Genomic DNA, 9,989 nt, shown 5'->3' on the forward strand with positions numbered 1-9,989 from the left:
AGGTGGTTAGCCCGTTTTTAAGGGGACGACTAAGAAAAAGCTCCAACGGACTTTGTTCTCAGTAAAGATGGAATTTCTGAGACAAACTTATTTCACGCATTATCAAGTCATCTGGGTAGTATTTACCATTGCATTTCTTGAGAGACAACTTTCATACAGTACAAAATTCTGACAACTGCACGAAATATATGTTCCATTAATGGAGATGGATTTAGATTTTTTACGGGGGTTGGGAAAGGTGTAGGTGTGGCAGCAGGGAAGCAAGTGCACGCAGTAGCGACGGAAGCATTGCAACATTGGGGTGGCAAAGTGATCGAGGTAGTGTTGGCTGAAAATGGTCTGTCTAATAAGTCAACAATAAGGTTATCAATAATTCCACTGCAGCTCCGTAACGGATGAGATTTGCTCCCATGTTGATATAACATTTTTTGCTCAGGATTCTCTCATGTATCATTTCCGCCAAAGTTATGCCCTTTCCTCCCGCGACACTCCATATATCTATATCTATATCTATCTATATCTACCTATCCTTTTATCTATATCTATATATCTATATCTATCTACCTATCTATCTTATCTATTTCTACATATCTATATCTTTCTATCTTATCTCTCTCTCTCTCTCTCTCTCTCTCTCTCTCTCTCTCTCTCTCTCTCTCTCTCTCTCTCTCTCTCTCTCTCTCTCTCTATCTATATATATATATATATATATATATATATATATATATATATACACTGTATATATATACTGTATGTATATATATATATATATATATATATATATATATATATATATATATATAGTTATATATATATATAGTTATATATATATAGTTATATATATATATATAGTTATATATATATATAGTTATATATATATATATATATATATATATATATATATATATATATATATATATATATATATATAACTATATAACTATATATATATATCTGTAAATGAACTCGCAAATACAATATATGGGAGGAGAACTGTATGTGTCATGTTATACATAAGTAGGTACTTGATTGATTAGTGCTGGAAAACGACTTATGTGAACACTGATATACCGTAGCATATATGTTCAAATTTATATCTTGTTATTAGTGCCGCATAGTATACCTGTAATGAGTTTACGACGAGGTATGGGAAGGGGAGGTCAACGGCACCCGTTTGTTTGACCCCCACAAAATATTCAGGGGGGTACTGCCCCCCATGCTCCCTCTACTTCGCCCTTTGGTGTACTTAGATAATGCTGGGACACCTCATCGTTGTGAAAAGTATGAACAAATAGTGCCTTCATAGCACATTTGATAGAGTTAACTGAGGCAGGTTTCACTGTGGGAAACAAAATATTCTGGCGATATGCCAATCAGTATGTGTAAGTTGCCAACAGCACTTCACAGATTGAGGTGAAATATAATAGTTCCTGTCGCTGGCAGTCAGTGACAGCTGTCACCAACATTGTGCTAACACAATTAATGTTATCAGTTGAAAATTTTGACGAAACTCTTAATTACTTAGGTTACTTTAATTCATTCACCAGGATTATTTCATTCAGCTTCTTTCACTCGGAAAAATCCCCTCAAGCAGAAAAAAAAAAAAAGGCTAAAGTTTCCAGTTTACAAAATACTCCCTTGTTAGCGACGAGAGTCCACATTTAGCCTGAATCAAATCGTCCCTGGGAATGGATAAGAAAATAGTTAAATTTTTGGGTAGCAGAGACAGGTGGTGGAGTGAGATGGTGGAGTGAAATGGTGGCGTGAGGTGGTGGAATGACATGCGATTAGGTGGTGGGGTGAGTGTGTGTGTGTGTGTGTGTGTGTGTGTGTGTGTGTGTGTGTGTGTGTGTGTCCGACTCTTGCCATAGGCTTCACAGCCTGCTCCCAAGGCCCAGTAGTCCTGCATACCATACATCTCTACATGGCGTGTCGTGGTGGGGTGAGGTAGTGGGATGAGATGGTGGGGTGAAATGGTAGAGTAAGATGGCGGGGTGAGGTGGTGGGGTGGGATGGTGGAGTGAGGTGGTGGGGTAGGATGGTGCGGAGAATTGGTGGGATGAAATAGTGGGGTCGGGTGGTGGAGTGGTGTGGTGGGGTGGGGTAGTGGGAAGAGGTGTTGGGTTGAGGTGGTAGGGTGAAGCGGTGGGGTGAAATGGTGGGGCTGGGTGAAATGGTATGGTGAGGTGGTGGGGTGAGATGGTAAGGCGGGGTGGTGAGGTGAGGTAGTGTGGTGGGATGGTGTTTGGGTGTGGCAGAGGGGTTGGGTGGCGGGGTAGCGTGGAGGGGTGAAATAGTGGCGTGAGGTGGTGGGTTTAAGGGGTGATGTGATATGGCGGGATGGGTTGGTGGAGTGAGTTGGTGAGGTGAGATGGTGTAGCGAGGTGTCAGGGGGAGGTGAGGTGGTGGGGCGCGGTGGTGGGGTGAGGTGGTGGGGCGAGGTATTGGGGTGAGGTGGTGGGGCGCGGTGGCGGGGCGCGGTGGTGAGGTGAGATGGTAGGGTCGGGTGGTAGGATGAAGCGATGGAGTAAGGTGGTGGGGTGAGGTGGGAGGGTGAGGTGGTGGGGTCGGGTGGCAGGGTGGAGTTGTGGAGTGATGTGGCGTGGTAGGGTGATGTAGCAAGGTGAGGTGATAGTGTGAGGTAATAAGGTTAGGTGGTGGGGGGGTGATGTGGTATGGTGAGGTGGCAGGGTGAGGTAATAGAGTGGGATGGTAGTCTACTGTGGTAGGGTGGGGTTATAAGGTGAGGCGCTTGAGTAATGTAAGGTGAGTTTGCTGGGTGAAGTGGTAGGGTAGGGAGGTAAGGTGAAATTGCTGGGTAAGGAGACAGAATGGCAGGGTTGAGTGGCAGGATGGAAAGGTGGGGTGGCAAGGTGACAGAATGGAAGGGTCACGTGGTAGGGCGACAAGTTGGAATGGCAATTTTGGTTAGAAGGGTGGGATGGCAGGCTAGGGTGAGATGGATGGCACGGTGCGGTGGCAGGTTGAGGGATGGTGGCAGGGTGAGGCAGGGTGGCATGGTGGGGTGGCAGGGCAGCGTGTCAACTGTTGCGCGGGCAAGATGGCGGGTGATCGATGTGTGACGCCACGGGTGGTGGTGGTGACGTCACGGGCGGCGGTGGAGCGGTGGGTTCAGTAGTGCGGCAGCTGGGGCGGCGGACACACCTGCGGCACACACAGCCCCACGCACCGCACCGCACCGCACATCGCACCGGCACACGGGCACGGCGGCACCTCACGAGCGGCAGCTTGGCCAGGCAGGCGGCACTAGCGGCGGGCGGCGGCAGTGCGGCAGGACGGCACGGGGAAACGTTGGCGGGCGCAGGCCGGAGTGTGGGGGCCGGGGCGGGGCGCGGCGGGGCTAGGCTGGCCCCGCTGTGGCCCCGGGGCGGCCTGGCGCTGCTGCTGCTGCTGCTGCCGCCCGCCCTGGCCGCACCCAACCGAGTCTTCACCAACTCGTTCCTTGTGCAGCTGCGGCCTCAAACGTCACCGGAGGCCGCACCTCTCCTCGCACAAAAGCATGGCTTCGAGTACCGCGGCCAGGTAGGTCATGGGGGTGGGGCGGGGGTGCTGGGGACAGCACAACACCACGCTGCCTCACACACAACACATACACACACCACCCCAACATAATTTTATAACTAACTGCACACTGTATACACTGCGTTGATTATAGCCATACAGTGTCGTATGCACAACACCACACACTATCATTCTACTCAACACCACACACTGTCAGTGCACTCACATCGCAGTCACACAGTCTACAACCTATTAATTTTACCTTCATCTCCACACACTGTCATTTTAACACACAGCCAACAACATCGCAAAGTGTGACCGTAACACACTCATTCTAAGCGTTAGACAATATCAGAAACTCACTCTGACACTGTCACTGCGCACACAAGGAACTTCGCTGTCGTTCTCTCATAAAATAACAATACAGTCACTCTGCGCACACCACACACTGTCATTCTAATTAGAACACTATCTTAACACTATCTAATCTTCTGGTGACAACAGGTATCCTATTTAGTTAATTCCAGGCACCGCCGGAATTATTATATTTCACCAGGAGAGGCCTATCGTTGTCTGAGGCTTCTAAAAAGTCTTCCTGAACATTCCACTGATTTCTTCAGCCTTGGGGTCGAAGGCTATTTTTAAGGTTATATCCAATTTTTATGATAAACAAGGTCTGTAGCCTGTTCACACATTGTTTTGTTTTTCGTATTCAGCCACTTTAATATTTACTCTGATTTGATTGTGGTATTTGACAGCTGTATGAGACGTAGAAGTAGTATATAGTAGTAGTGGTAGTGGCGGTTGATGTAATTGCACTCTTATGCTCATCTGAATTTGAACCCAGCGGACTGAAAGCCAAATCTGCCTTTCTTCTGCAATTCACCATCCTCGTTTGGGAGAGTAGGAAAGGGAATGAGGGACGTTTTCATGACAGGACAGCTCCACAGTCCTGCGTGTATCGGTGTCACCACATGAAGGCGTCCATTGCCACCTGTCCATCACCTGTGGGTGATGTCAAACGAATATGCAAGCAATCTTATACACAACAACTTAAGTGGGTTTGTAAACTGGGCCCGAGGTACTCCCGAACTGCTACTGTACGAAACTGAAGAATTACTCTGCTCTGAAACATGACGTGTGTGTGTGTGTGTGTGTGTGTGTGTGTGTGTGTGTGTGTGTGTGTGTGTGTGTGTGTGTTTATCAACGTGAGTTTATATATATATATATATATATATATATATATATATATATATATATATTTGTGTGTGTGTGTGTGTGTGTGTGTGTGTGTGTGTGTGTGTGTGTGTGTGTAACAGAGAGGAGGGTGAAGGGTACTTGCAGTAGAAAAAGTAAAAAGAAATTAAACAAAAAATGCGAATAAGGAGAGAGAGAGAGAGAGAGAGAGAGAGAGAGAGAGAGAGATGCGGGGTGCCGGTGTGGTTGTGACAGAATACAAGCGAAAATGTTGGCTGTGACATTGTGAAAGAATATTTTATAAGTTTTTGTCCGAGATAAAATGAAAGAGGAGGAAGACGTCTAGAGGAGGAAGAGGAGGAGAAGGAGGAAAGGAAGAAGGAGAAGATGTAAGAGCAATAGAGATGGGCGAAGAAAACAAACGGAAAGAAACCAAAGTAGGGTGGTATAGGAGAGGCTGTAAGTGTGGGTAGAAGAGGGAAATGGCAGGGCGGAGTGCTGCTGGAGAATGAGGAGTCACTGAGCATGGATAGAAAGGACTGGAGGGTAATTTTATCTAAGTCACAGCTAGTAGGATTAGATGTTAGGTACGAAGAAGGTAAGCTAGACAGAATGATGACAGAGACAGACAAAAAAGCATGGGCGTATCCAAAACTGTAAGGAGGGAATGTTTCCACTTGGTAACTATACTTTACCCATAATGGTGAGAGGGATGGCAGGGGAGGGGAATACTGAAAAAAAAATAGGACAACGAATCTGCAGGGGAGCTGTCGTAAAATGTAATTAACTTTTTGATATGATCTGTCAGGCAGTATGTGCCATCATTTGTGTGTTGTGTCCATTGACGAGACAGAGGAAAGGGGGGATTCTAGGAAAAAACTAAATAAAAATAGAATGTATAAAAATATGAAACTGGTTACGTCCCTGAAATAAACTAACACTATGTCATATGCAAAACTGAACCCATATTTCTAGCAATAATATACTATGCTCTCTACGTCGACTTTTTTTTTATCTGTCTGTCTGTCTATCGCTTGACGCCGGTTCCTGTGAGGGATGGCCCCTACTTAGCGATCTCCGGGCATTTATGGCCCTACTCATTAACGGTTCCCTTAACCCTTTCACTCTGACCAAGTCTTTTGTATTCATGACGAAAATACAGTTTTGTGTTGCTTAGAGGGATTTTTTTTCCCCAAATTCAGGGCTTCGATATTACCTCCTCTAACTTGGTCACTACAAGAGGTCTCCCATTGCCTAAAACAATCCTCTCGAGATAAAATAAAACAAATTAATAAAGGGTCATCGTAATGAGGACGTTAACACACCCTTATACATTCCTTCCTGGTCTGCCTCTCCATCGCTCTAGCAATTTATTTGAGCTGGAAATGTGTATAACAGCCTGAGAGTGTTAATACTACCACCATGAACTGACAATCAAGGTGGCTGTAGCACGGCACTGATGCTAACGTTAGGCAAGTTTATTCCGCTCAGAGTAAGCCAGAACAGCAGAGGGGAGTTAACAGCCTGACTGCCAATTACCTGCTTTGTATATTACTTCGGCGAACCTCAGACAGTTTTACGAAGCTCGAGACAAACCCGAGGCAGCACAAAACCTATTCCCGCAAACACCACACGATTTTGATGAGCTGTACCGAATCATCATCATCAACATCACTACCACCACCACCAACAGCAGTATTATCATCATCAGTGTATTGTCATCACATCATTACCAGTATCATTATCACAGTCATTACCAGTATCATTATCACAGTCATTACCAGTATCATTATCACAGTCATTACCAGTATCATCATCATCACAGTCATTACCAGTACCATCACCATCACAGTCATTACCGGTATCATCATCATCATCATCATCATCATCATCATCATTACCGGCATCATCATCATCACAGTCATTACCGATCTCATCATCATCACATTCATTACCGGCATCATCATCATCATCATCATCATCATCACCACAGGCATCCACAAGGCCTTCCTGTCTGGGTCTGTATCTTCTCAGCACAACTTTGAATCTCTCACGGTTGAGGAGGGAGATCGCTGGAAGTTTCCTCTCTCTCTCTCTCTCTCTCTCTCTCTCTCTCTCTCTCTCTCTCTCACACACACACACACACACACACACACACACACACACACACAAACACACTCATACTTTCTCTCTTTCTCCACACACACACACACACACACACACACACACACACACACGCACACACACACAAACACACTCATACTTTCTCTCTTTCTCCACACACACACACACACACACACACACACACACACACACACACACAAATATAATTACTCAATATTTGAAACAGTCGACCGCGGCTTTTGCAATATCGGACGGTACGTTAGTCCTGACCAGCGTTAACAAAATGGTGAGAGAGAGAGAGAGAGAGAGAGAGAGAGAGATGTTAAAAATACCTGCCCTATGTCTTGGAGTCAGAGTCGAGTGTTGGGCTGTGAGATCCGTGAAAGTAAATCCGTGTAAGTCTCTGCTATTTTAACATTTTTTTTTTATTACTCCTCCACGACGTGATTTTATTCCTTTGGGAAGTGTATTTAGCGGTGAGGATGTTAATGACTCCTTGACTCCACTGGACTTACAGAATAAATGGATTGTGTGGACCACGGACCGTAGCCAAATGAAAAGCTGGCGTTAGGAAAGTCCACTGAATTATGTCTTCTCGTGGTTTATTGAAGAACTGGGTTAAAGACTACATACACAGTGCCTCTTCCCCCCTTTCCAAATTATACTTTCTTTGAGAATTTCCTTTTTAAAATGAATGTCTGGCGAGAAGTTTTCTGCGGCTCACTAAGCTCGGGTCACCACTACATTGATCTGTTTCTATGTCTATTTTAGTCATCAAGGTCTGAAGAATTATCTGAAAAATTTTGGCTGGTGTTCCCAGAGACTCTTAATATATCTATGTGAATCACTCTGCTCTTCACCTTAGCTTAAAATGTTATAATAATAGTTACATGGACTATATCAAAACTAGTTAAAAGATGGCGTACATAATAATTACGAGCCTACAATGAAGAAACGACGAGAAATACGGACAAAGTGGATGACAGCGGATGACTCCTGTCCAAAGATAAGACTCGCCGCTGAGAATAAGACGAGGGTAACAAAGAAAATTCGCCTCACATATATGCACAAAAACCAAGGGAGAGAAAGAACCAAATAAAACCAGTATATATATATATATATATATATATATATATATATATATATATATATATATATATATATATATATATATAAGGAAGCCGATAAAACAAGAAGCACAAGAAATTAAGGTTAGAAATACGGTACATACACAATAACCAGGACTCCTCATCCTCCCGTGAAAAAGAAATCAGAATACATAAGAATAAACAAGAACTGGGAAAAAATAGGAAAAATTGAAGAAATGATGAGAGAGAGAGAGAGAGAGAGAGAGAGAGAGAGAGAGAGAGATACCAATGCAGATAGAAAAATATTAATGGCGAACTTGAACAGAATACAGAAAAGAAATAATATTGCTGAGTAAAACAAACTGCCAAATTCTAAACAAAACCCAAATCAAGGTACAAAAAAACATAACACACACACACACACACACACACACACACACACACACACACACGAGCAAAAACATTTTAAAAATGGGTCAAAAGACATAAATATACTGAAAACAAACCAAAACTAAGACGTGTGAAAAAGTGAGCCAAAAATGAGAAAAAAAAAATCCACGAGCAGAAAGAGAGAGAGAGAGAGAGAGAGAGATGAGAAACAGGGGAAGAATCTACAGTCAGGAAAATAAAGTATAATGACATGATTTAAAGAGACGGAATCAAAAGCCAGCCAAAACAGTTGAACCAAAGCAAGATATAGAAGTAAAACCGATGAGCAGAGAGGCAAGCCAATGCTACACGACAGACACAAGACACCACATCGTGAAAACAACACAGCGAGAGAATAACAGAATAACAGAAAAAATATATAGAGCCAAAACAGCAGAACCGAAATACAAGATACTGGACCAAAACAAATGAGCAAGAAAATAAGACACAGAGCCAAAACAATGGAGCCGGAGAGCAAGATGTCGAGGCCAAATGAGATGAAGCCTGAGCAACAGACAGTCAAGCTAACAGTCAAAATATATGGCCAAAGTTACATCTGAAAAACAAGTACAGAAGAACATAAGAAGAGAGGACAACTACAGTAGGCCGGTTGGCCCATGCTATGCAGCTCCTAGAAGAGCAACTGAGCTACTAGAATGAGATAAGGACAGCAAAAAAGAATGCTCTCCCCCGCCCTCCATACCCTCCAGCCGAAGCCGGCAGGAAAAAGCCAGTAATAACACCACGCAGTTTAGAAAAACTGGCTTGGACATCTTATAGGAAAGTGTGAAAGGAGAATAGAGACTATCTCAGTATTACCTGAAAAGGAAAAAGTATGAAATAGTATTGGTTGTAAGATTTTTTTTCTATGCCCACCCCTTATTTGTCATATGCTTATCCAGCCTATGCTTGAAACTCTCAATGGAAGAGGCAGCAACTACTTTACTAGGTAGCTTATTCCGTTCGTCTACTACTCTATTACCAAACCAATTTCTACCTACTTCCTTACCGAAACGGAATTTTTCTAGTTTAAAACCATTACTTCTAGTTCTATCCTGTATGCTCACTTTAAGTCCCTTGTTAATATCCCCTTTATTTATACCCTTCATTCACTTAAACACCTCAGTTAAGTCTCCCCTTACTCTACGCCTCTCTAGCGAGTGCAGACTTAGTCTTTTCAGTCTGTCTTCATACGACAGGTTCCGAACATCATGTATCATTTTCGTCATTCTTCTCTGTACATTTTCTAACTAGTTAATATGCATTCTATAATAAGGACACCAAAATTGTACTGCTTAGTCTAAATGTGGCCTTACTAATGCTAGATAAAGTTGCAGTATTACTTTTGATGACCTGTTGCTCACGCTTCTCGAAATAAATCCTAGGACCCTATTTGCTTTACTTCTCTCATTAATGCACTGTTGCCTTGGACTGAGGTCGTTACTAACCCTAACTCCTAAATCTCTCTCGCATTCCAATTTGCTAATTTCTTTGTTATCTCAGCTGTATTTTGTATCTCCAATGGTCTTGCCTACGTTAAGTACTTCACATTTTTCAACGTTAAATTACATTTGCCAAGTTTTAGACCATTTGGATAATATATCGGGGTCCTTCTGTAAGTTATGGCAA

At 43.4% G+C, this 9,989-nt stretch overlaps 1 protein-coding gene across 1 annotated transcript in view; it reads left to right on the forward strand.

Annotated features, from left to right (window-relative positions):
* The first annotated feature begins 3,075 nt into the window (after positions 1-3,075).
* Positions 3,076-9,989, forward strand: part of amon (prohormone processing protease amontillado) — a 278,590-nt gene continuing 271,676 nt past the window's right edge. Inside the window, exon 1 of the mRNA XM_080276457.1 lies at positions 3,076-3,543. Coding sequence (XP_080132583.1) covers positions 3,076-3,543 — 468 coding nt within the window. The remainder of the gene's footprint in view (positions 3,544-9,989) is intronic.

This window comes from Coenobita brevimanus, chromosome 65 (assembly GCF_032717465.1).
Source record: "Coenobita brevimanus isolate Jiangsu-jjx chromosome 65, ASM3271746v2, whole genome shotgun sequence".
Classification (NCBI taxonomy): Eukaryota; Metazoa; Arthropoda; class Malacostraca; order Decapoda; family Coenobitidae; genus Coenobita; species Coenobita brevimanus.